At 38.5% G+C, this 27,903-nt stretch overlaps 1 protein-coding gene and 1 long non-coding RNA gene across 2 annotated transcripts in view; both read left to right on the top strand.

Moving 5' to 3' along the window:
* Positions 1-893: 893 nt before the first annotated feature.
* Positions 894-4,627, top strand: LOC130453706 (uncharacterized). Its single transcript, XR_008911216.1, has 2 exons — positions 894-1,657; positions 3,067-4,627. It is a non-coding gene; the product is annotated as an uncharacterized LOC130453706 (long non-coding RNA).
* A 5,811-nt stretch (positions 4,628-10,438) lies between these two features.
* Positions 10,439-27,903, top strand: part of CD302 (CD302 molecule) — an 86,635-nt gene continuing 69,170 nt past the window's right edge. Inside the window, exon 1 of the mRNA XM_056793942.1 lies at positions 10,439-11,003. Within this exon, the coding sequence (XP_056649920.1) occupies positions 10,940-11,003 (64 nt within the window). The 5' untranslated portion in view covers positions 10,439-10,939. The remainder of the gene's footprint in view (positions 11,004-27,903) is intronic.

The following is a 27,903-nucleotide window of genomic DNA, read 5'->3' as shown; positions in this document are numbered from 1 at the left end:
TTCTTTTTTAAACCAATAGATGAATTGCCCAATTTATGAGAAGATTTACACTGTGGAAAAATAATATGGAACCTAAATAGTGAAAGTGATAGGTGAAGGTCTAGCCATCATCTGAAAATGTTTTATAAATAGTCCTTGGACCCTAAATAAATTGCCAGTGTTGTTTACTATTTTCCTTAGATAAATGCTAAAGCATGCATACTTATTCAAGGTCCTTCTCAACTTGATACTTGGTCTAAATCAATATAATTCTAGATGAAAATAAAAATTTAACATGTAGGAATGGTTAAGCGGTACCTTAATGTAATGGAATATTATATTTAAATAAATGAATGAGCTGAGGAAATAAGGAAAAACTTTTATGAAATACTGAGAAATTAAGAAAAATATAACTTTAACTGTGGAGCACACACTAACTATGACCACTTCAGAGAAAAAGTAAATGAGAATGAATGGACAAAGAATCTTTATGGCAATTTATACTGAGTGACTGGGAAATTATGAAACTTTATGGGACTTGGAACTTAATCAATGGAGAGAAACTCCCTCAAATAATGCTTTTCAACAACTATTTTGTAAGTTAAAATCCTAGAGAGTTTCCTGGAACACAGCGAGTTAGTGATTAGTGATTTGCTTGGAGTCATAGACACAGTATTGACACCAAAACCAGCTTTCTCTCTACTACACCTAAGCTGCCTCTCTTTATGCACTGAAATGAATTCTTTTACATGTAAATAATAAACAAAGTTTAATTGGTTGTTTTGTTTTTTAATGCTGTTTTTAATAAAACATTTCATTTTTAAATGGAAACTAGTGTTCTCAAATATCAAAATTAATCTAGTGGATTATTCAAAAATTGGTGGTGGTTAGTTTTTTATTGTTGTTGTTTTCACTTTTGACAAGTGAAAAAAAAAAAACCAACACTGAGGGCTCTTAGCTCTGTGGCTGTATTCAGAATTGGCTTAGACTGTTGTGAGAGTAGCCATCCCTTTGTGAAGACCCTATAAGTGTAAAAAATAGACTCGAATACAGGACTACAATCCCCATGAGCCTTTGCTCCACTTCCCCAGAATGCCTTGTAATCTCACCTGGGCCGAGATCGAGAAGATATTTAAGCAAAGGCTTTTGAAGGGCTCGGGCCCTTTTTTGGACTTCCGCGTTTGGAGCAGAGGCGTCTCTTCCATGATGTGAGGTTATTTTGTCTAGGCCTCTGGCCTAGGCACATGTTTCTTACTTGTATATTCTTAATCTTTAACCTTTAATAAACCTCTAAAAAATATATATTCCTTGCAGAGAGAAACTAATTTCTACCTGCCTCAGTCTCCCCCTCTCCCTTAAATTTTAATCTTTACAGTTATGGCGACCTAATGGGAAAAAGAACTTTCAGTCTTCTGATTTCTTTTCTGATCTTAAATTCAATTTTAATAGCTAGTACCTAGAAAGCGGCCCCGCCGCTTCCTGCCTGCAGCCTGCAGCCCTGATCATCCTCACCTGGTACCTGGTCCCGGCCTTGCCCACCCCCGCAGCCGCTCCTGCTCCTGGCCTCTCACCAGCCGCTGCCTGCCTATTTCTGTGCCCCAGACCCAGGAGCCCGACCCAGCCGGCTCATCACCCAGATCCTTGGAGCAGATCGCTCAGGACTCATTGCGACCAGCTGGTAACAGTATTGACCACGTGGGTGGAGGGGAGAGACCAGAGGGAAAGGAGATTTTCCCTTAGGCTAAGCCTCCACGTGGCTGGGGGTATTGGCCACAGGGGGGTCAGAGAGGGGAAAGAGAGAAAAGACTAGAGAGAAGAAACAGACTTTTCAAACAGAAACCTAAAAAGCAATGGGCTGTTTAAAAGGATTTTTGACTCTTCTGGCAATTTCATTGATTTTGCCTGCCTGTCAGGGAGCAGACTCAGCCCAAAGATTCAACTTTAACTTTGGGGAGGAAAATGGGTGGCCCAGCGAACTGGAAGCCAGGCCCAGAGCCGGGAGGTCTCTAGTTAAAATCTGGCCTCCGATGCTTCCCAGCTATGGGGCCCTGGACGGAGCCCTTGAACCCCATAGCCTAGCCTTTACTACTCTACCTTCGGACAATAGACATTTAAATGGATAAATAAAAACAAACAAACAAAAAAAAAAACCCCAAGGAACTTTGAAGAGACTAAAGGCTACATTCCAAGGCATTTCAGACTCCAATGGTTTATAAAAAAAAAATCTCTGTATTCTATTGCATTGTTTTGTTTAAGGTTTAACTTTGTGATTTTAAGTTCATATATTACTGGATTCAATATTATTCTGTGAACTGAAGGTTGATTGAATTTATTTTGAATGTACTGAGTTTTGAAATTCTGTTGTTTTTCCCCTATAACTGTTGAACAAATATTGTTGTGAATAAGCCCATATATGAAAAAACAGCTTTTTTCTATTTTGCTGAGGATAGATGGACTTCAGAACTGGTTATAATTGTATTAACAACCTTTGAAAATTTAATGTGCTAAATACCTCAAATGATTTGATTTTAAGGGTTTTTTAAATATGATTTTGGAATTTTTTTTAACAGTCTGGTTATTTTTGCCTGCCCCTACCACGAGGTAAGGCCCATTCTAGTAGCTGAAGTGAAATGTATTTTATAACCCCCAACCTTCCCACATGTGAATGGAAGTTGGGCAGTTAATTTCAGGGCATTTGTACCCTTGGGAAAAGCCTCCAAGAACAAGGAGCACCCCTTTATTTATGCTCTTCAGCTCACTATTTTACTTCTACCAGGATGATATATAGATTTCTTGATTATGTTCTAAACCCAAGATGAGTTTTACTTTGTTTTAAAAAAATATGTTTAAATACCAAGGTTGAAGGATTGCTATGTTTGTAAAGATTGTGACAAATGTCCATCAATTCATAGGTTTTAAAAATGTCATACAGCAACTTATGTGAAATATGAAAGTGTGTTTGCTATTGTAATTAATTGGGCTATTGAGAATTTTGGGGATTTTGATATCTACATAGTTGTACTACTGTATTTTTAAAGATGAAAAAAATTGTTAACCTTGTTCAATTCATTTGCCTTCTACTCACAGTGATCATGGCCAGATACAAAGAGGAAATGGATCTCATTTTTTGGTGAGAAAGCCTTGTATTTTATATTTTCTTAACTGACACAGAGTGTCAATGGTTATAAGCTATATTTTTAAATTTTTTAAAGCTCTTTTATTATTATATTTTTCTTGCATGTGCAATATACTTTTTCAGTTTTTTTTATTATTTTTTCTTTCCTTTTTATATTTGAAGCACATGTCACCAGTATTAAGATTTTCTTTAACTTTTTGACTTTTCAGTGCTACAAGTTTGAAATACATTTGCTAATGCATGCCCTAGAAAGCTTGTGACTATAAAAATTATGCCACTAATTATTTAAATAAATTATGGGACTTTGCTTAATGATTCTGTCTGATTCTAGGACAAGATATACACAAAAGAGCCACTGCATAGTGCCAATAGAGCATAAGGTCAAAGAGACCAACCAATCCTGGAGAAATTGACGTCACTTTGAGCCTAGACAAAGAGGACTTGAACGTGTTTGGGGTTCGAGGTTGCGGCTGTTTAACATGTGTTAAAAGCAGGTCTTCCTTGTTCCACATTCTACCAAGTACCTCAAACTTGGCTCCCGGAACCTTGGCTTATATACTCTGGTCCCCTTTTCTGCCTCTCATAGTGTGGTAACTTTCTGTAGTCCTGGCTACTGACTGGGTAAATGCATCATTACTTAGATCATTTTGATTGGGCCCTGATTCAAGGACCTGTTATAGATTTATTTTTCTTCTACTTGGAATTTTTACACATAAGACTTTGATAGTCTATATTTTCATCCAGAAATTTTTCTTTTCTTTTGGATTTTCTGGTGTCTTTTTAATATCTCTTGCCAATTGATTCATATACCTCATACCTCAGCCATGCATCCCTAACTGATTCTGAATCTTTCAATCACCCACAACACGGGGGAATGTAAAAAATATCATTATTTAAATTGCAAGTTTAAATTCCTTTTGAGAAGAATTTTAGGTGAAGAAGATGCTACCTCTCTGAATCCAGAACTGAACTGTTGGAGAAGCCACCATGAAGAAGCCTCCAGACCACAAGTTGCACAAAATTGAACTTTGGGTGTGGTTGATTGAACATTTATTTGTATGTATACTTTTATGCCAAAGGGGACTGCCCCCTAACGGCTTTTTGTCAATGTGTTCAGAAATTATTGGTTTTATTCTTTTTTCTCTTATCCTCACACTATTGTAATCTTTTAAGTTTATTATGTTTTTATGATCCTTTTGGGGAAAAATTAATTTTTCCACAAATGATCACACGGGGGGATGTAAAAAATAGACTCGAATACAGGACTACAATCCCCATGAGCCTTTGCTCCACTTCCCCAGAATGCCTTGTAATCTCACCTGGGCCGAGATCGAGAAGATATTTAAGCAAAGGCTTTTGAAGGGCTCGGGCCCTTTTTTGGACTTCCGCGTTTGGAGCAGAGGCGTCTCTTCCATGATGTGAGGTTATTTTGTCTAGGCCTCTGGCCTAGGCACATGTTTCTTACTTGTATATTCTTAATCTTTAACCTTTAATAAACCTCTAAAAAATATATATTCCTTGCAGAGAGAAACTAATTTCTACCTGCCTCAGTCTCCCCCTCTCCCTTAAATTTTAATCTTTACATAAGTAAGGCAATCAGGATCAAATTCAAGTCCTTTATAAAGAGGACTCCCACAACAATCCAAGACCAGTTCATTCCTAAGTCACCATTATGAGTCAAGAATGGATCAAAGGAACATGGCCAAACTCTTCAAGGTCTCAAACAAAGACTCATCTACCTGTTACCTCATTAGGTTGATCACCCCCTGATTAACATCCCAAACTAAAATCATAGGATTTAAATCTGGAGATAGCATGGATAGAGAGCTAGCATCAAAAGAGACAAGTCCTAGGTTCAAGTTCTGCCTGTGACCCATACTAGCTATGTGATTCTAGTCAAGTCACTTAACCACTTAATTCTCTAGGTACTCTTTTTTTAAACCTTATCTCATGTTTTAGAATCAATACTAAGTATCAGTTTTAAGGCAGAAGAGCAATAAGTCCTAGGCAAGTAAGGTTAAGTGACTTGTCCAGGGTCATACATCTAGAACATGTCTGAGTGTTTGAGCCAGGACCTCCATGTCTGGCTCTCTATCCACTGAACTACCAACTGACCCTTACTCTAGGGATGCTTAAGACTAAGTTGCAAAGATGCTAACCTGAATTAAAAGGGAATTTCCTCATCTTGGAGTTCTCAATATTAATGAAATTACAGATTTTGACTCTATCCTCATAATAATTACAGTTGCTGACATATACATATATATTTAATAGCAACTATCAACTATATAATGTATAATGGTTTGCAAAATGCTTTTAAATTTTATTTCATTTTATTCTCACAATCCTGGAAGGGCAGTACTTTATTATCTACATCTTACAACTGAGGAATATGAGGCAACCAGATTAAGTGACTTTCCCAGGGTCACATAGGTTTGAGGCTGGATTTGAACTCAGGTCTTCTATACTCCAGGTATAGCACTCTATCCACCATGCTACTTTGTGCCTATAACTAAGCTATATATGGTATTCTAGCATTTGAAAAGCACTTTGATCCCCATAGCCTATTTGTGAGGTAATTACCATAACATTATTTTCTCCATTTCATAATGGAGAAGCGGGGGCCTTTAATTATTATCAATAGCCAGTATTTTGTGATTTAAGGTTCACAAAGTACTTTACATTTATTATCTCTTTTGATCTTTACAACAATCCTATGAGACTGATGCTATTAGTATCCCTATTTTACCAGTCAGGAAACTGGAACCAGAAGAAGTTAAGTGGCTTGTTCAGGATCATACATCTAGTGTCTGAGATAGACCTGAACTCAGGTCTTCAGCTGATCCCAAATCTATAGCTCTATACACTGTACTAATTTGCCATCTATCATAAAGCAATAAGTTAAAGAGCTTTGATATGAACCCAGATCTGCTGATTTCAATCCAGTGCCCTTACCATTATGATACTATTTTTCTCAAATGTTATAGTATTGAATAGCCAAGGGTTAATAGACAGAGGACCCCAGTTATACCATGCTGTCTGTAAACCTTAAAATTTCTTAGACTTATGAATGTTGGAAATGGGGAAATTTCCAACATTCATAGTCCTCAGACCCCGCTATCTTTAAGGAAACCATCCAAGTTCCCTCCCCTCAGTTCTCACATCTACCAATCACTGTCCATGTCTTCCCTGTGCCAATGGTGGCTCTAGCTTAACCCAGGACCGCCCAGAGGTCTGTGTCTTTGCACATGTCTGTTGAAGGTCATATTCTCAAATAATTAAATTTTGATCTATGCTGCAGCCCTTCCTAAATCCTGTTAGGACTGAGTAGGGTGGAGATTGTATCAATTCTAAAATCAATCATGACTCAAAGAACTTCCTATTCTATGCTTAAGCATAGGTCAAAGCCCTTTCCATTGTTCAGCAAAAGGTTTCTGTCCTAAAGTAATCTTAGGGAGGAGAAGGACCCTCCCTACCTAATGTTGGAAATGGGGAAATTTCCAACATTCATAAGTCTAAGAAATTTTAAGGTTTACATGTCATACTTAGAATTAGAAAATCTAATCATTAGTGCTGCTTACCATGTCAGTCAAACTATAATGATAATACACTTTTTATAGTGCCTCAATGGTTATAAAGCACTATGAAAAAGATGCCTAGTCGCAAACTTGGGGAAGATATGGGATGAGATTCTCACTGGACGTGCAGGTATGGATGAATTCTAATCTGCACCCTGAACTGTTGGAGGCAACCTGAATCAATGAGATTACAGATTATTTCAGTATTTGAGAGTTTGAAAAGGAAATAAAAGAATGTCTAAGAGCCACCACTTGAAGAAATCCATCTTCTTTTCACTTCTTGACATTCTCTCTTTCTCTCTCTCTCTCTCTCTCTCTCTCTCTCTCTCTCTCTCTCTCTCTCTCTCGCTCTCTCTCTTCCTTTGTCTCTATGTCTCTGTCACTTTGTTTCTGTCCCTCTGTCTCTCTGTCTCTTCATCCTGGCTTTTATCTTGCCACTGGACTTCAATTACTCTAGAAGAGAGAGTAGGGTTGATGGTTTTGTGCAACTCTGACTTGCTTAAATCCAATTACAAAAACTCAAATTCAATTAATTAGTCCTCTTGGAAAACAAGGAAGGATGAACAACAAAATTCTCAATTGTACTGTGTCACCATCATTATGGAGATAGCTAGAGGAAGATAGTATCTGTTTTTATATATTTTGTTGATTGCCATAGTAAAAAAAGGAAAAAGGAAAAAAAATCATCACTAAGTGGCTACCTTTCTGGTACTGATCCTTTTAGCACTAACTAAAATCAGTATTGGTGAACCTTTAAGGAGTTCGAGTGCCCAGAGGGCAAATCCAAACTGTGATCCCCTGAATAGAGCTGAGAGAGGAAGTGCTTGCTTTGGGCAGCTAGACAGAAGGGTGGGTCATGCAAAAAAATGTGCTTCTGTGCTGGGAAGAGGGGGTATGGAGCAGCTCCCCAACTGATGGCTCTGTACTGATGCCACATCTTAACCATCACTGAACTAGATCTATAGTGCATCACTGGGCTAATATTTAAAAGACTTTCTAGCTTGATAAGACTTGCCACAATTGATAAGACCTACACATTGCTGCCATAGACTTTGAGAATTCAGGATCACCGCCATGCCATGATGAGGCATAAAAGTCAGGTGCAACTGGATAAAAATCCCAGATCACTCAAAATAACAACTATCTTTAGGAAACTAATCCTTCTGTAAATCTAATTCCCTTGAAGAAAAAGTTAAAGTAACCAATAATAGGTAATCATTTGGGAGGATATTATTTACAACTGAGAATGAGGAACTGACTTTGACTGTATAACTAACAAAGTTAGTATGTATACATACATACATATATACATTGTATATAGTAAACAAAGTTTGTATAACTAACAAAGCAAGGCACAGAGTGAGCTATTAAAATGTCTAAATAAAAATTTTATAACAAATTTCTCTGACAAAGGTCTAATTTCTCAAATATATAAGGAACTAAGTCAAATTTATAAGAAATCTAGCCATTCTTCAATTGACAAATGGTCAAGGGATATAAATAGGCAGTTTTCGGATGAAAAAAATCAAAACTACAAATAATCAAAAGAAAAAGTGTTCTAAATCCCTCCTGATTAGAGAAATGCAATTCCAAACAACTCTGAGGTACCACCTTATACCTAGCAGACTGGCTAATATGGCAGCAAAGGAAAAATGATAAATGTTGGAGGGGATGTAGCAAAATTGGGACATTAATGCATTGCTGGTGGAGTTATGAAGTGATTCAACCATTTGTTAAGATTAAAATTTGCCAAACTGTGGCAGGTAAAAATTAGTTTATATATATATATATATATATATATATATATATATATATATATATATATATATATATATATATATATATATATATATATATATATATATATATATGTATATATATATATACACATATATGCATATATATGTATATGTATATATATATAAGTATGTTTTTATGAGGTTTATTTAAGATTAAAAATTTAAGAAAATCCAAGTAAGAAAGGCACATGCCTAGGTGGTCCGAGAGGCCCATTCAATTTCACTTACATCATGAGAAACCTGTCTGCTTGGAAGCAGAAGTAGGAAAGAGAGCTCAGTAGGCGGAGAGCTCCTTTAAATAATAATTTGTTCTTGGCCCAGGTGAGAATTCAGATGAGGTTACAAAGCACCCTGGGAAGTGACCAAGGACTTCTGGGGATTGAAGTCCAGGGTTCAAATCTCCATTTTTACACATTCTGGATCCAGCAATACCACTACTAAGTTTGTATCTCAAAGAGATTTTTTTTTAAATGGGAAAGGACCTGTTTGTACAAAAATATTTATAGTTGTGCTTTTTGGTAGCGAAAAATTGGAAAATGAGGGGATGTTCTTCAATTGGGAAATGACTGAACAAATTGTGATATATGATGGTGATGGAATATTATTGTGCTATAAGGAATGGTGAATCACTTGATTTCAATAAGCACTGGAAGGACCTACATAAACTGATGCAGTGAAATGAGCAGAACCAGGAGAATATTATACACAATAACTGAAACACTATGAGACAATCAAATGTAATAGACTTTGCTACTAATAGCAATGCAAAGATCCAGGACAATCCTGAGGGACTTATGAGAAAGAATGCTTTCCACATCAAAAGAAAGATCTATGGGAGTAGAAATGCAAAAGAAAAGCATATGATTTATCACTTGTTTATATGGGCATATGATTTGGGGTTTTGGTTTTAAAAGATTACTCTATTACAAAAATGAGTAATATGGAAATATTTTTTGAGCGACATGTATAACCCACTGGAATTGCTTGCCTGTTCTGAGATGGGGGAGGAAGAGGGGACAGAGAGAACGTGAATCATGTAACCCTGGAAAAATATTTTTTAAATAAAATTATATTAAAAATAAAAAAATAAAACGTGTAAATAGATAAAGTTGACCAATCTAACTTGAGTTAGCTAAAAAACAACGGTTCACAAAAGAAGGTAGATCTTGGTTTTTATATTACTCCACTATATTGCTGGCAGCTTGGAGGAGAAACAAAGAACAAGGATATAAAAGATAGTCTTCATTTGTATAAAATGTTTTCCTAGAATAGGAATTCCTAAACTTTTTTTATGGAACCCTTCTCAGAATAATGTGTTTAAGTAAATAAAATAAAATGTATGGATTTAAAAAAAAAAACCCAAAGGTTAGTGGAAATAAAGATGTAATTTTTTTGCCACCTTAGTTCTGGACCCCTTGAAATCCAACCAAAAACCCCTTGTTAAGAACACCAGATTAAGAGTCTTGGTTCTGGAGTTATGAGACTCCAGTACTTTGGTAAACCCTCCAGAAAAACAGCTTGAATATGGGGAACAGAAGAAAGAGAAAGAGCATGGCAAAAATAATGACTAACTACCACTAGTTTTCCACTCCTGCACCTAACATAGAACTTTGCACAAAGTAGGTGCTCAAAAGAGTCTGTAAAATGAGGGACTTAGACTAGACCTCCAAGGTCTCTCATAGCATTGAATTATCAGTAGAATGATAGTTCTTTGAGGGCAGAGTACGACTACTTCTTTGTCCTTGTATCCCCTGCACCTAGCACAATTCCATGCCCTGAAGTCGAATAGCATTGAAGGTTATCTATACAATTCAAATATTCCACAGTTCCATTTTTTACTCCCTAATGGAATGTTTTCCTTTGTTGAGTCCATTGATTTAGAAGAGCCGCGGATTAGAATGGCAGCTGAAACTGGCCTCACTCTCTTAACCACCGGAAGTGAGGATTGGACAGGGCCCCCTCAATTAGTCCTGCTCCACTGTCCTCAGAGATCAAAGCAAAACCAAAAGTGAAGAGCTAAAAGACAGGAGTTTCCAGCTCTTCACTGGAGGAGGTGTGAGGGTCCAGGCCCGGAGCTTACTTCCCTGGGGTCCTGAGAAAGGAGGTGCTGGCGACCTCCGGGAGTCAAAGGAAGATACAGGGACCAGAAAAAGCCAGCTAGCCCCCACGCTGGTGCTTTTCCATAGAACTAGAAACAGGGTCATTGCCAAGGCTCTTTCCAGCAAGAGATCTCCCCACCCCCACCCTCATCCCTGTCTCTGGCTGCCTGCACTAGTGACAGCGACAAGGGGGGGTCACAGTCAGTGGTGGGCTGTACAAGCGAGTTCCGGACTTCCGAGAGGCGCAGCCAAACAACGCTTCCCCTCACCCCCATTTCCATCCCCACCCTAGGCTGCCGGGGAGGCTAGCGGTCCGCCCCTGGGGACGGGCGCACCCCACTCGCAGCCATGTCCGCGGCCGTGGTCGCCACGCTCCCTACTCTGCTGCTCCTGCTGGGCCACACTGCTGCTGGTAAGCTGCCCCCGCTGTCCCAGCTCTGGGAGCTAGAGCACTGAGAGAGAAGGGAAAGGAAATTAGAGGAAGGGAGGAAGGATATGGGGAGGCAGGAAAAGGAAAGGGAAGGGGAAGACAGAGAGAGGAAGGGAAGAGGGGGAGCAGAGAGCAGAGGAGACGGATAGGCAGACATACAGACAGACACAGAATCATTGACAGGTAGACAGACGGAGAGCTACCTCGGGCAGCTCTGTAAATGAGGCCCGACTGGCTAGTTCCCCACTGAGAGCAAGAGAAGGTTCCATAGAGAGGGCTGGAGAAAATGAGGACATAACCCTTGCCTAGGTTCATCTATCCACTGAGACCATTCTCTAGGGCAGCGGTTCTCAACCTCTCAATTTGTAGCAATGAGAATACATAATGCATATCAGGTATTTACATTCCGAATCATAACTGTAGCAAAATTGCAGTTTTGAAGTAGCCACCAAAATAATTTTTTGGTTTGGGGTCACTGCAACATGAGGAACTGTATTGCGGGGTCACGGCATTAGAAAGGTTGAGAACCACTGCTCTAGGGGGATGGTTGAAAGTTGAAACTCTCCCCCAAATCCCCTACCCAGCCACAAGTGGTTCTCCAGGACCTTGGTATCTGTACCACCTCGGGTCATGTATATACTCCAATCGCCCACAAATAGACCTAACCAGTTGCAGATCCAGGACAGTTGGATTTACAGATCTAGGATTTCCCTCACTCTTTTCTGTCCCTCCCCAATCCCCCAAGTGCAGAAGTGGGTGCCCACCTCACATCCTGGACGGGTCTAATGGATGAATGGGAAAGATTGTTTTTAGGTTCAGATTGAAAGTTATGTCTTTCTATTGAAATTATCTAGTAGGGAAATTTGGAGGGGAAACAATTGCCTTTCTTTGTGGAATTCGGGAGCGGGTGGCAAAATTGCTCTTTACCCACTTGGACCAGAGACAAGGGAACAGGGGATTGAGAAATTCAGCATAGCCAAGCCAAACCAGTAGAAGCAGTTAAGAGCACTTCCCAAAATAACTCCAAGCACATAGGATCTATATCACCGAATTTGTGGTAAAAAAAAAAATGCTGGTACTACAAGCCAAAGGAAAGTGTTTTGTTTGGAGTTTGGGAGGAAAAGATTCAGGAAATGCTACAATTTAGAGGTGTCCCTGTTGAAAAATTCCAAGCCTTGAAAACAAAATAAACAAGAACAGCATGTTTTCTTGCAACATTTTCTTTTAACAAAATAAAGTGATTACACAATAGAGTTCCTGAATTTTCTATCTCTTTCTGTGATAGTTAACCTCCCTCTTGAAATTTACTGGCAAACTAGACAATTTGCAGTCAGTCTCCAAGCTTCAGTCTTAAAAAGTTTGTGTAAGACTTTGAGTTCCCAAATGCAGACTGAAATGTGGGAAGCTGTTTGTGGTAGGAAGGTAAAGAAAGAGGTTAAGAAGTTACAGCAGTTAGACAGGAGTCACCAAGCAACACTACAGACTAAACATTGGCATTCACCCCTAAAATAGAGGCTTTGCCTACATGGTATTAAACCTAGAGCAAAGCTGTTTCTTAGTTCTTTGCCCCAAACCTCAGGTTTCTGCCACCACTTAACACCAATGCTTTCAGAATCTTGTACCCTGTGGCAGTGTCCATGATTGCCATACCTACTATTACAATCATTTATTTGAATATCCCCATGGATCTTTGCTACATTAGATGGATTCTTTGTACCCCAAACCATGCCTGTTCATCCTGGGGTATTCTTTTCCACATCTTCCTCTAAGTTTTCCATGGCAAATCATTTAGACTCTCTGCATAATGGGTTTTTTAATTGGTAAAATTAGATGCTTAGACCAGATGATTCTTAAGGTCCTTTCTTGTCAACAAATCTGAAATTCTATGAAATTTAATCCACTAAAAAGGTTCTGCAACCCATAGCTCAGTCCAAACACCTTTTTCCTACTCTGACACAGACTTGAAGAAAGTATCTTTGGCACTTCTGAAAACCAAACTTAACTCTTGGGTAAATATATGAGCTCCCTCAAGTAGGGCAATTTCTTTTGATACTTAAGTTTGCTTATCCCCTGTCTCTATAAACCCTTGTCCTGTCTACCTTATGAAATACCACCCCTACCCATATTTCTTCTCTCCTCTCATCCAGAATTCTTTGTTCAATGGGGATAATAATATAGTGTATTAATATAGTATGGAGTTCTTCCCCAACCTTAAATATGATGACCTCTTGGCTAAAAAAAAAGAAAGGAAGGAATCAATGCCAGTTCTTTTTGTATTTTTAAGCCTCTCATCAAATCTGAGTAGGGCAACTCAATGATGCAAGAGACGACCAGAGCTTTTATAGGAAGAAACAGATTCTTGCATTTATAATTCTGATTGATTCTCCATTCTTGGTGCTTAAAGTAGAGAGAAGGTAAGACCTGACCAGACAGATATTAAACATTCATAAAGGACCTACTATAGGCCAGGTACTCTGCAAAGCCCTGAGGATACAAAGGAAGGCAAAAAACAGTCTCTACCCCAAGGAACTCACAATCTAATAGAGACAGCTTGCAAACATCTTTGTGTGAATAAGCTACATACAAGATAAATAAGAAAAAATATCAGCATCAGGAAGCCATTCAAATTAAGAGGGATTGAGGAAAGTTCCTGTAAAAGGTAGGATTTTAATTAGAATTTGTAGGAAACAAGGGAAGCTAGTAAGTAGAGTTGAGGAGGAAGAACATTCTATGCCCTTGAAAAGGTGTGGTGTTGGAAGACAGAGTGTCTTGCTCTAGGAAAAGCAAGGAGGCCAGTGTCACTAAATCAGAGATGGAGGTGCTTCAAGGTATAAGAAGACTATTAAGGTAGAGTGGGGGCTCTATGTCATGAAGCTATGAAGTATTTTGTTTTTGATCCTGGGAGAGATGGGAAGCCTTTTGAGTTTACGTTGGGGTATATGGGAAAGATGCCTGAAATTCAATTTAAGAAAATCACTTTGAGGGGGCAGCTGGGTGGCTCAGTGGACTGAGAGCCAGGCTTAGAGACAGGAGGTCCTAGGTTCAAAGCTGGCCTCAGACACTGTCCAGATGTGTGACCCTGGACTTAACCCCCATTGCCTAGCCCTTACTGTTCTGCCTTGGACCAATACACAGTATTGAATCTAAGATAGAAGGTAAGGCTTTAAAAAAAATCACTTTGAGGGCTGAATGGAAAATGGACTGGAGTGGGTTGAGACTTGAGGCAGAAGAGTAGACAAACCAGTAATCTATGGCAATAATTCAAGCATGAAGGAATCATAGGGTTATAATAGTATCAAAGAGAGAAGAGGATATGTTGCAGAGATGTTACAAAGATAAGCAACAGATTGGATCTAGGATGGAGGTGGGGTAGGGGAATGAGGAGAAAGAGTTGAGGAGTCAAGGATGACACCTAGATTGAGAGCCTAAGAGACTGAAAAGATGGTGGTGCCTTCAGCAGTGCTAGGGAAAGTAAGGAAGGGGAAAGTTTGGGGAGAAAGAGACTGAGTTCAGTTTTGGATATGTTAGACTTAGGATTTCTACAGGACATTTGATCATGAAGAAGAGTGAAAAGAGAAGAGAGCCCAGGACACAGCACTATGTGTGTCCCTGTGGACCATCCATGGTTAGGCTGCCTGTGTTATCTGAATGAAAATACCAAATACTGAAAGAGCCCCAAGGGGTGTCAGATAAGTAGGAGGAAAGGGAGGTGTAGTGTTCCAAAAACCTACAGAGAAGAGAGTTTCAAAGAGAATAAGATTAACTGTCTTCAGAGGTTTCAGAGAGCTGAAGCAGGATGAGGATTGAGAAAAAGTCATTGTGTTTGTCGATTAAGAGGCCATTGGTAATTTTGGAGAGAGCATTTTTGGTTCAATGATAAAGCTGGAAGCTAAACTGTTGAGAATTAGAAAGAGAGTGAGATGAAAGGAAGCAGAGGTGCCTATTGTACATAATCTTATCATGGAGTTTATCCACAAAAGGCAGGAAAGATAATAGGATGATAATTAACAGGGATGGATGGATCAAGTGAGGGTTTTTGAGGATGGGGGAAAAAAGGGAGTGTTTGTGGGCAGTAGGGCCCATATAAGGACATGTGAGGCATGGATGTAGCCAGCATGGGCTCTTTTAAGTATGAAAGATTAAGAGAAAGTCAGGAAAAATAGGTCAGTCTAAAATGGAGAAACAGCCTGAAGTATGAAAGGATAGGGCCAAAAAATCAAAGATATTCCACATGATTACACTCATAATATTCTGAAGTATTTTGTATTGACAATGAAATTAGTGCAAATGTATAGTGTTTCGGCTGCATGAGATCATTCAACTTTAATGGACTTGCCTAATCACCCCTTAATATATTATTTGTAAGGGGAAACGTGTTTTAATGTGTTATAATACATGGCAAAAAAGAAATGCAGAGATTCTAGAAACACATCTCTTGACAGCACCACTCTCCAACAGCCTCTAAAGGGTTGGAGGATAATATTGAAATTCAGAGTTTGGGGTGGTATACAGGGAAACTACAGATGTTTGGGGATGGGGAAAACTGATAGAATATTTATTTATAGAGCCTGGAGGTAGTAAAGGGGCTGAATTACCACTTAACACATTTCCCTCTCTTTCTTTAAGTTTTATTTATTCTTTTATTTAGAATATTTTTCCATGGTTATATGATTCATGATCCCTCTCCTTCACACCAATACATTTCCCTCTTATTGTCTCCCTTGGGAATTCTTAATCTTATACTCAAAAGCTCCATCACTTAGACTCTTGAACCATGTGATATCCTCAGGACCCACACCTGTCTCCTCTCCCAAAGTATATCAAAGACAGTTTCCTCCCTTTTCCCTTTCTCCTCCTTCTCTCCCTACCATCTCATTCCTTCCTCTTTTATTTCTCTTTCTTTGCCTTCACTTCCAATTGTTCTTTCTTCTTTCTCATTCTTTTTCTCTTCTTCCTTAGGCTATTTCTCCATGTAGTCCTTTTTTTCCTATTCCTTCTAGTTCCTCTCCCTCTACCCTAATAAATCTTCAGTTCCTCTTTGGGCTTTTTTCTAGTTCTTCCTCTTTTTCCCCAGAACTGCTTGAGAAAACTGGCCCCAACTCTTGTAACTTCAAATATCTGTCCTTTGCCAAGTCAGAAATTGCCTGTACTGTAAATAGGAGATAGAAAAAATCCATATATTAATGAAGTAGGGGGGGAAAGAGAGAGAAAGGGGTCTCATTAAAAATATTGGCTGGTTACCAGACAGGAAATATTTAAAACATGACATGACCTTTGCTTTTCCTTTGTTCACATTTTGAGAAAAATATACACTGAGGATCACTTCACCTCATGCTGAGCTTGTGACTTTCAAAATGGAACAGTTATATTTAAATTGACTGAAAATCCAAAATTGGTATGAGAATATCACATTAACTCTTTGAAGCAGAAGTGTATTTTTTAGGCAGTAGATAAGGCCTTGAAGTGCTTGGAATTCAGTTGATGAGTCATTTTTAAAAATTTAGCAGGTCCCTAAACATTTATACCTTGATTTGTCAATCTGTGCATATCTAATTTTCACAGAATATCATGAAGCAGGAGGAATATCAACATTATATTGTATTAAATTACTTCTTAGATGTCTCCTAGTGAACTAATGGAAAGTTAGACTATTGTGTGGACAATTATATCCCTGATCTATCTACTTTTCAAGAGTGTTGTGAGAAATTGCAAATAGGAACAGACTGCTGCATAAATGGATTCCTAATCATTAGATCAGAGAATCTCAGGATTGTGTAACAGTTAAAATTTAGGGGAGATGGGGAGACTGAGGCAGGTAGAAATTAGTTTCTCTCTGCAAGGAGCATTATATTTTTTAGAGGTTTATTGAAGATTAAGGATTAAAGAAAATACAGGATAAGAGACATGTGTCCAGGCCATAGAGAGGCCTAGACACAACCTCACCTACATTATGAAAAAAAGCCACGCCTGCCCCAAAACAGAAGTCCCTGCCTCTCAAAAGCCTTTGAACAGTTTAAATACCTTCTCGATCTCGGCCCAGGTGAGATTACAATGCATTCTGGGGAAGTGGAGCAAAGGCTTGTGGGGATTGTAGTCCTGTATTCGAGTCTATTTTTTACATTTCTCCATTTAATCATTTGAAAAAAAATTAATTTTTTTCCAAAGGATCATGAAAACATAATCAATTTAAAGATTACAATAATTTGAGGATAAGAGAAACAAAAGAATAAAACCAATAATTGCTGAACGCATTGACAAAAAGCCCGTTAGGGGGCAGTCCCCTTTGGCATGAAAGTATACATACAAATAAATGTTCAATCAACCACACCCAAAGTTCATTTTTGTGCAGCTTGTGGTCTGGAGGCTTCTTCATGGTGGCTTCTCCAACAGTTCAGTTCTGGATTCAGAGAGGTAGCATCTTCTTTACTTAAAATTCTTCTCAAAAGGAATTTAAACTTTGCAATTTAAATAATGATATTTTTTTACATTCCCCCCATTAAGAGGGTGATTTAAAAACCAGGATCACTTAGCTATGCATGGCTGAGGTATATGAATCAATTGGCAAGAGATATTAAAAAGATATCAGAAAAATTCAAAAGAAAAGAAAAATCTCTGGATGAAAATATAGACTATCAAAGACTTATGTGTAAAAATTCCAAATAAAAGAAAAATAAATCTATAATAGGTCCTTGAATCAGGGCTCAATCAAAATGATCTAAGCAATGATGCATTTACCCAGTCAGTAGCCAGGACTACAGAAAGGTACCACACTATTAAAGGCAGAAAAGGGGACCAGATTATAGGAGCCAAGGTTTCGGGGATACTCGTCTGTGAGTATCTTAAGAGTGAGTGTGGACAAAAGGAAAGCCTATGTCTTAACACATGTTAAACATAGTAACCTCGAGTCTTCACACTAGGTTCAAGACCTTTGTATTGGCCTAGAAGTGCATCAATCCATCCTGGATTTGCTTTTCTTTGGCTCTGTGAAATGGCTCTTGTGTGTATATCTTGTCCTGGAATCAGACAGAATCATTAAGCAAAGTCCCATAATTTTTTAAATAATTAGTGGCATCATTTTTATAGTCACAAGCTTTTTAGGGCATGCATTAGAAAATGTATTTCAAACTTGTAGCACTGAAAAGTCAAAAAGTTAAAGAAAATCTTAATGCTGGTGACATGTGCTTCAAATATAAAAAGGAGAGAACAAATAATAAAAACTGAAAAAGTATATTGCACATGCAAGAAAAATATAATAATAAAAGAGCTTTAAAAATTCAAAAATATAGCTTATAATCATTGACACTCTGTGTCAGCTAAGAAAATATAAAATGCAAGGCTTTCTCACCAAAAATGAGATCCATTTCCTCTTAATATCTGGCCATGACCACTATGAGTAGAAGGCAAATGAAATGAACATGGTTAACAATTTTTTTTCATTTTTAAAAATACAGTAGAACAAATATGTAGATATCAATATCCCCAAAATTCTCAATAGCCCAATTAATTACAATAGCAAACAAACACACTTTCATATTTCACATAAGTTGCTGTATGACATTTTTAAAACCTATGAATTGATGGATATTTGTCACAATTTTTACAAACATAGAAATCCTTCAACCTTGGTATTTAAACATATTTTTAAAAACAAAGTAAAACTCATCTTGGATTAAGAACATAATCAAGAAATCTATATATCATCCTGGTAGAAGTAAAATAGTGAGCTGAAGAGTATAAATAAAGGGGTGCTCCTTTTTTGGAGGCTTTTTAGGGGTACAAATGCCCTGAGATTAACTGCCCAACTTCCATTCACATATTTAGAAATGCGGGAAGGTTGGGGGTTATAAAATGTATTTCACTTCAGCTAATGGGCCTTAGGGCAGGCAAAAATAACCAGATTGTTAAAAAAAATTCCAAAAATCATATTTAAAAAACCCTTAAAATCAAATCAGATATTTAGCACATTAAATTTTTCCAAGGTTGTTAATACAATTATTTTTTTTAACATTATTTTATTTGGTCATTTCCAAAAATTATTCACTGGAAACAAAGATAATTTTCTTTTCCTCTCCTCCCTCCCTCCCACCACCTTTCCCTCTCCCATAGCCGACGCACGATTCCACTGGTTATCACATGTGTTCTTGACTCAAACCCATTTCCCTGTTGTTGGTATTTGCATTAGAGTGTTCATTTAGAGTCTCTCCTCAGTCATATCCCCTCAACCCCATCGGTGTTTTTACTCCCACAGTTTATCCTCTGCTTGTAGATAGTATTTTTTAGATCCCTGCAGATTGTTCAGGGACATTGCATTGACACTAATGGAGAAGTCCATCACCTTCGATTGTACCACAGTGTATCAGTCTCTGCGTACAATGTTTTCCTGGTTCTGCTCCTTTCGCTCTGCATCACTTCCTGGAGGTTGTTCCAGTCTCCATGGAATTCCTCTACTTTATTACTCCTTTTGGCAAAATAGAATTCCATCACCAACATATACCACAGTTTGTTCAGCCATTCCCCAATTGATGGGCATCCCCTCGTTTTCCAATTTTTGGCCACCACAAAGAGTGCAGCTATGAATATTCTTGTACAGGTCTTTTTCTTTATTGTTTCTTTGGGGTACAAAACCAGCAGTGCTATAGCTGGATCAAAGGGCAGACAGTCCCTTATCACCCTTTGGGCATAGTTCCAAATTGCCCTCCAGAATGGCTGGATCAATTCACAACTCCACCAGCAATGAATTAGTGTCCCCACTTTGCCACATCCCCTCCAGCATTGATTACTTTCCATAGCTGTCATGTTAGCCAATCTGCTAGGTGTGAGGTGATACCTCAGAGTTGTTTTGATTTGCATCTCTCTGATTATAAAAGATGTAGAGCACTTTTTCATGTGCTTATTAATAGTTTTGATTTCTTTAGCCGAGAGCTGCCTGTTCATGTCCTTTGCCCATTTGTCAATTGGAGAATGGCTTGATTTTTTGTACAATTTATTTAGTTCTTTGTAAATTTGAGGTTTTTATGGAGGTTTTTATGAAGATTGTTTCCCAATTTGTTGCTACCCTTCTGATTTTGGTTACATTGGTTTTGTTTGTACAAAAACTTTTTAATTTGATGTATTCCAGATTATTTATTTTGCATTTTGTAACTCTTTCTAATTCTTGCTTGGTTTTGAAGTCTTTCCCTTCCCAAAGGTCTGACATGTATACTATTCTGTGTTCACCTAATTTTCTTATAGTTTCCTTCTTTATGTTCAAGTTATTCACCCATTTTGAATTTATCTTGGTGTAGGGTGTGAAGTGTTGATCTAAACCTAATCTTTCCCACACTGTCCTCCAATTTTCCCAACAGTTTTTATGAAATAGTGGATTTTTGTCCCAAAAGCTGGGATCTTTGGGTTTGTCATATACTGTCTTGCTGAGGTTGCTTGCCCCAAGTCTATTCCACTGATCCTCCTTTCTTTCTCTTAGCCAGTACCAAATTGTTTTGATGACCTCTGCTTTATAATATAGTCTGAGATCTGGGACTGCAAGTTCCCCTTCCTTTGTATTTTTTTTTCATTATTTCCCTGGATATCCTTGATCTTTTGTTCTTCCAAATGAACTTTGTTATAGTTTTTTCTAAATCAGTAAAAAAAATTTTTCGAAGTTCCATGTGTATGGCACTAAATAGATAGATGAGTTTGGGTAGGATGGTCATTTTTATTATATTGGCTCGTCCTACCCATGAGCAGTTAATGTTCTTCCAATTGTTCAAGTCTAGTTTTAGTTGTGTGGAAAGTGTTTTGTAGTTGTGTTCATATAGATCCTGTGTTTGTCTCGGGAGATAGATTCCTAAGTATTTTATTTTGTCTAAGGTAATTTTGAATGGGATTTCTCTTTCTAGTTCTTGCTGCTGAGCTGTGTTGGAATTATATAGAAATGCTGATGACTTATGAGGGTTTATTTTGTATCCTGCAACTTTGCTAAAGTTGTTGATTATTTCGATTAGCTTTTTGGTTGTATCTCTAGGATTCTTTAAGTAGACCATCATGTCATCTGCAAAGAGTGCTAACTTGGTCTCCTCCTTGCCTATTTTAATGCCTTCAATTTCTTTTTCTTCTCTAATTGCTACTGCTAGTGTTTCTAATACAATGTCAAATAATAGAGGTGATAATGGGCATCCTTGTTTCACTCCTGATCTTAATGGGAATGGATTTAGTTTATCCCCATTGCAGATGATATTAGTTGATGGTTTTGGATATATACTGTTTATTGTTTTTAGGAATGACCCTTCTATTCCTATGCTTTCTAGTGTTTTTAGTAGGAATGGGTGTTGTATTTTATCAAAGGTTTTTCTGCATCTATTGAGATAATCATGTGGTTCTTGTTGGTTTGCTTGTTGATGTGGTCAATTATGTGGATAGTTTTCCTAATATTGAACCAGCCCTGCATCCCTGGTATAAATCCTACTTGATCATGGTGGATGACCCTTCTGATCACTTGCTGGAGTCTTTTTGCTAGTATCCTATTTAAGATTTTTGCATCTATATTCATTAGGGAGATTGGTCTATAATTTTCTTTCTCTGTTTTTGGCCTGCCTGGTTTTGGAATTAGTACCATGTTTGTGTTATAAAAGGAGTTTGGTAGAACTCCCTCTTTGCTTATTATGTCAAATAGTTTGTGTAGTATTGGAGTTAGCTGTTCTCTGAATGTTTGATAGAATTCACTGGTGAATCCATCAGGCCCTGGGGATTTTTTCTTAGGAAGTTCTTTGATGGCCTGTTGGATTTCTTTTTCTGATATGGGATTATTTAAGAAATTTATTTCTTCTTCTGTTAGTCTAGGCAATTTGTATTTTTGTAAATATTCATCCATATCACCTAGGTTGGTATATTTATTGCCATATAGTTGGGCAAAGTAGTTTTTAATGATTGCCTTAATTTCCTCTTCATTGGAGGTGAGATCCCCCTTTTCATCCTTGATGCTGTTAATTTGCCTTTCTTCTTTCCTTTTTTTAATTAGATTAACCAGTACTTTGTCTATTTTGTCTGTTTTTTCAAAGTACCAGCTTCTAGTCTTATTTATTAGGTCAATAGTTCTGTCACTTTCGATTTTATTAATTTCTCCCTTAATTTTTAGGATCTCTAGTTTGGTTTTCTTCTGGGGGGTTTTAATTTGTTCGTTCTCAAGTTTTTTGATTTGCATTTCCAATTCCTTGATCTCTACCCTCCCTAATTTGTTAATATATGCACTCATGGATATGAATTTTCCTCTAAGTACTGCTTTGGCTGCATCCCATCAGGTTTGAAAGGATGTCTCACCATTGTCATTCTCCTCAATGAAATTATTAATTGTTTCTATGATTTCTTCTCTAACTAACTGATTTTGGAGTATCATATTATTTAATTTCCAATTAATTTTTGATTTGGCTCTCCATGTACCCTTACCGATCAATATTTTTATTGCCTTGTGATCTGAAAAGGCTGCATTTATTATTTCTGCTTTTCTGCATTTGAGTGCCATGTTTCTGTGACCTAGTGTATGATCTATTTTTGTGAATGTGCCATGTGGTGCTGAAAAGAAGGTGTATTCCTTTTTGTCCCTATTTATTTTTCTCCATATGTCTATTAACTCTAATTTTTCTAAAATTTGATTCACCTCTTTTACCTCTTTTTTGTTTATTTTTTCGTTTGATTTATCTACATTTGATAGTGGTTGGTTCAAGTCTCCCACTAATATGATTTTACTGTCTATATCCTCCTTCAATTCTCCTAGTTTCTCTATTAAAAATTTGGATACTATACCATTTGGTGCATACATGTTGATTAGTGATATTTCCTCATTGTCTGTACTCCTGTTTAACAGAATATATTTACCTTCCCTATCCCTTTTGATCAGGTCTATTTGTGCTTTGGCTTTGTCAGATATCATGATTGCAACTCCTGCCTTCTTTCTATCAGTTGAGGCCCAAAAGGTCTTACTCCAACATCTAATTCTAACCTTGTGAGTGTCAACCTGCCTCATATGTGTTTCTTGAAGACAACAAATGGTAGAGTTTGGGGTTCTAATCCAGTCTGCTATTTGCCTACGTTTTATGGGTGAGTTCATCCCATTCATGTTCAAAGTTATGATTGTCATTTGTGGATTCGCTGGCATTTTGATATCTTCCCCTAGTTCTGACCTTTCTTCTTTAGCTATCTCCTTTTGAACCAGTGATTTGCTTTAGGTCAATCCCCCTAGTCCCCTCCCTTGAGATGCTTCCCTTTCTAGCCCCTCCCTTTTTGTGCTCCCTTCCCCTCCCCCCTGCTCTTCCCTCCCTTTTTATGCTCCCTCCCCCCTCCTCTTCCCTCCCTTTTTATGCTCCCTCCCCCCCCTTAATTTTCCTTTATTTCTTGCCCTAATGGATAAGATAGAATTCAGGATCCCACTGGATCTAGATGTTCTTCCCTCTCAGATTTAATTTCACTGAGAGTAAGGTTTAAGTAATTCCACTTCACGCTCTCTTCCTCTCCTTCTCATATGAGAATTCTTCCCCTCCCCTTCCCATGTGTATCTTTATATGGGAAAGATTATTCTATTAAGTCCCCCCCTATTTCTTGAAGTAAGTCTTAGTATTATCGATGGTTCCCCCCTCCCTTTTCCTTTCTTTGCCCCCACTTTCCCCAAATCTTCTTAATGCCCCAATCTTTCCCTATGCATGTTTCTTCTAACTACTCTTATGATGCTACAATTTTTGAGAGTTACACAAAACATTTTCCCCACATATTAATATATATAATTTGATGTAAATGTAGTCCTTATAGAAGAGAGTTTGGCTTAAAGAAAAAGATAAGATTTATCTCCTTTTCCCTTTCTTTCATATTTACCTTTTCATGTTTCTCTTGCTTTCTGTGCTTGGATATCGAATTTTCCACAGAGCTCTGGTCTTTTCTTAGCAAATGCTTGGAAATCTTCTATTTTGTTGAATGCCCATACTTTTCCCTGGAAGTATATAGTCAGTTTTGCTGGGTAGTTGATTCTTGGTTGGAGACCCAGCTCTCTTGCCTTTCTAAATATCTTGTTTCATGCTTTGTGGTCTCTTAGTGTGTTAGCCGCTAAGTTGTGTGTGATCCTTATGGGAGCCCCCTTATATCTGAAGCTCCTCTTCTTGGCTTCTTGTAGGATTTTCTCCTTTTCTTGGAAGCTCTTGAATTTGGCGATTACATTCCTGGGGGTTGTCTTTTGGGGATTTAGTATAGAGGGTGTTCTATGAACCCTTTCTATTTCTATTTTGCCCCCTTGCTCCAGAACATGGGGGCAATTTTCTTTTATAATCTCCTGTAGAATAATATCGAGTTTATTGTTTATCTCTGGTTTTTCTGGGAGACCGATAATTCGGAGGTTTTCTCTTCTCCCTCTGTTTTCCAGATCAGTGACCTTCTCAGTGAGATATTTTATGTTTTCTTCTAATTCATTAATTTTTTAGGTTTGCTTTATTGATTCTTGCTGTTTTGTGATCTCACTTTCTTCGAGTTGCTTGATTCTGGTCGTTAGGGACTGGTTTTGCTTTTCAGCTTTGTCTGCCCTTCTATTGGATGCTTCGAGCTCTTTTTCCAATTGAGCAGTCTTATCTGTCAGACTGCTGATCTCTTTCTCCTATTTTTCTTTCCAGGTTTCCATCTTTTGGGTAAGCTCCAGTTTGAGATTTTCCAGAGCTTGTTGATAGTTTCCATTTTGGGAGGCATGTTCTGAGTTTTTTTGGATTTCCTCCTCATTCTCTTCTTTTCCTTGGGTACTTCCACCATAAAAGTTTTCAATAGTCACCTTTTTCCCTTTCTTCCTGGAGGCTTGATTTTGGGCCATGTGAGCCATCCCTTTGGTGGTTTTATTCCCCTTTCCTTTTTGGTCTGGGGTCTGGGTGATGTGGGCAGGTTTTCTGTGAATTTAGGTTGCCTCAGACTAGTTATTCCCAGTCTCCAAGGGTTCTTAGAGCGCTGGTTCCCTGATCACAGCCATACTGCCCAGGTGTTCAGCTCCGCCCAGATAATCAGCGCGTGGTCCGCCCCTGGTGTTTAGCTCTGCCAAGATGTTCTGCGCAACCGCCTCAAGTACAGCTCCGCTGACCCCTGTGCTCAGCGCCGGGTTCTCCAGTGAAACCTCCCTGAGACGCTTTTTCCTGGCAGTCCACATATCCCAAGGACCCTGGAGTGCCCCCCCAGACAGAGACGTTCCCCACTCACTCGCTGTCCCAGTGAGCGCTCAGGTAGCTCACTCTGGTTTGGTGGGGGAGGTGGTGGGGGGAAGGGCGGCTCAGTTCACGATTCTGTGCAAGCTTTTCCTCCTTCTTATTATAGTGTGGAAATGTTCAAACCCCACGTACCTTTGCCTCTGTGGAGTACTGGGGAGTACTGGGTGTCCTTCTGTTCCTCCAAAGGTGATTTTTATGCTCCTTTGATGTAGTCTGTTTCATTCGGTGCTGGGGAGAGGAAGCGTGTGGCGTCTAGATTGCAGCCATAATTCTGTTATTACAATTATAACCAGTTCTGAAGTCCATCTATCCTCAGCAAAATAGAAAAAAGCTGTTTTTTTCATATATGGGCTTATTCACAATAATATTTGTTCAATAGTTACAGGGGAAAAACAACAGAATTTCAAAACTCAGTACATTCAAAATAAATTCAATCAACCTTCAATTCAAGCAGAATCATATTGAATCCAGTAATATATGAACTTAAAATCACAAAGTTAAACCATAACAAAAAATGCAATAGAATACAGAGATTTTTATAAACCATTGGAGTCTGAAATGCCTCAAAATATAGCCTTTAGTCTCTTCAAAGTTCCTTGGGGTTTTTTTTGTTTTGTTTTTTTGTTTTTTTTTTTTTGTTTTTAATTATCCATTTAAATGTCTATTGTCCGAAGGTAGAGTAGTAAGAGCTAGGCAATGGGGGTTAAGGGGCCCGTCCAGGGCCCCATAGCTGGGAAGTATCTGAGGCCAGATTTTAACCCAGGACCGAATGTCTTTATGTCTGGCTATCAGGTTGCTGAGCCACCCATTTGCCTCCCCAAAGTTAAAGTTGAATCTTTGGGCTGAGTCTGCTCCCTGACAGGCAGGTAAAATCAATGAAATTACCAGAACAGTCAAAAATCCTTTTAAACAGCCCATTGCTTTTTAAGTTTCTGTTTGAAAAAATCTGTTTCTTCTCTCTAGTCTCTCTTTCCTCTCTTCCCTGATATGATCCTTTCTCCTTGCCCCAGTCCACGTGGAGCCAATACACCCCCGTTTGCTCAGAGGCTTAGCTTTCCCTCTTGTCTCTCCCCTCCCCCCACGTGGCCAATACTGTTACCAGCTGATAGAAATGAGTCCTTAGTGATCTACTCCAAGGATCTGGGTGATGAGCCGTCTGGGGTCACGCTCCTGGGTCTGGGGCTGGGGTGATGAGCCAGAGCTCAGCCCGGAGCAGGCAGCCGGGGTGGGGCCGGGAGAAGCAGCTGTCCTAAGCGGATGGCTGTCCTAAGCGGGTGGCGGCGGCAGGCAGGCAGGAGCTGATCAACAGCTTTGGGAGGGTAAAAAAAAAAAACAAGCAGGGCCAGGAGCTTGGGCACCAGGTGAGAGGCTGCAGAAGCAGAAGCAGGAGAGGGCCACAGGCAGGAGCTGATCAAGATGGTTTTCTAAAGAGCATCTCAGAGAACCTTGGCTTTAAAAAAAATTCTCTAGGCTAAAAGAATTTTGAGAAGTTCTCATCCAATCTAGTGGTCACCATCTGTAACAGTTAAAATTTAGGGGAGATGGGGAGACTGAGGCAGGTAGAAATTAGTTTCTCTCTGCAAGGAGCATTATATTTTTTAGAGGTTTATTGAAGATTAAGGATTAAAGAAAACACAGGATAAGAGACACGTGTCCAGGCCATAGAGAGGCCTAGACACAACCTCACCTACATTATGAAAAAAAGCCACGCCTGTCCCAAAACGGAAGTCCCTGCCTCTCAAAAGCCTTTGAATCAGTTTAAATACCTTCTCGATCTCGGCCCAGGTGAGATTACAAGGCATTCTGGGGAAGTGGAGCAAAGGCTTGTGGGGATTGTAGTCCTGTATTCGAGTCTATTTTTTACAATTGGAAAGGACATTACCAGACATTTAAGTCAACCTCCCAACTAATTCAGGAATGTCCCCTACAATATCCCTGACAATCCAACCTCTGCCTGGCTACCGCTTTTGAAGGAAAACTTATTACCAAAGTAACTCATTCCATTTTTAAATAGCTCTGAGAGGTAGAGTTCTCCTTACAGTGAGCAAAAACAAACAAACAAAATTGACTTCTGCTCTCTCTTTGGGGTTCTAATTTCTGCTCTCTGTGAGATGTAGGGGAAAGAGTATTCACTGGTTAAAAAAGTAAGATCCCAGGGGCAGCTGGGTAGTTCAGTGGATTGAGAGTCAGACCTAGAGACAGGAGGTCCTAGGTTCAAATCTGGCCTCAGACACTTCCCAGCTGTGTGACCCTGGGCAAGTCACTTGACCCCCATTGCCTAGCCCTTACCACTCTTCCACCTTGGAGCCAATACACAGTATTGACTCCAAGATGGAAGGTAAAGGCTCTTAAAAAAAAAAAAAAAAAAGTAAGATCCTGATTTGGATTCTGACTCTACCACTTGCCAGGCATGAGATCCTAAGTAAGTTGTTTTAACTTCAGTGAGCTTTCATGTTGTAAAAGGAGGATATTTATACTACCTAACTCATGTAATAGATGGAAGTAAGTATTCTTTATATAGCAAATTACTATAAAAATGTAAGCTGTTCTGCTGGATGTTTTATCCTTTTTTTCACCACATATCAATGGTTATAACTTTTAAAATATATATACATAAGAAATTAATAAAACATTTTTCTGTAATTAGACATCTATAAAATTTAAAGCACTTGAATCAAAAT

This window comes from Monodelphis domestica, chromosome 4 (genome assembly GCF_027887165.1).
Source record: "Monodelphis domestica isolate mMonDom1 chromosome 4, mMonDom1.pri, whole genome shotgun sequence".
Lineage (NCBI taxonomy): Eukaryota > Metazoa > Chordata > Mammalia > Didelphimorphia > Didelphidae > Monodelphis > Monodelphis domestica.
The sequence above is the reverse complement of the archived record's forward strand: the minus strand, read 5'-3'. Positions and strand labels throughout refer to the sequence as shown.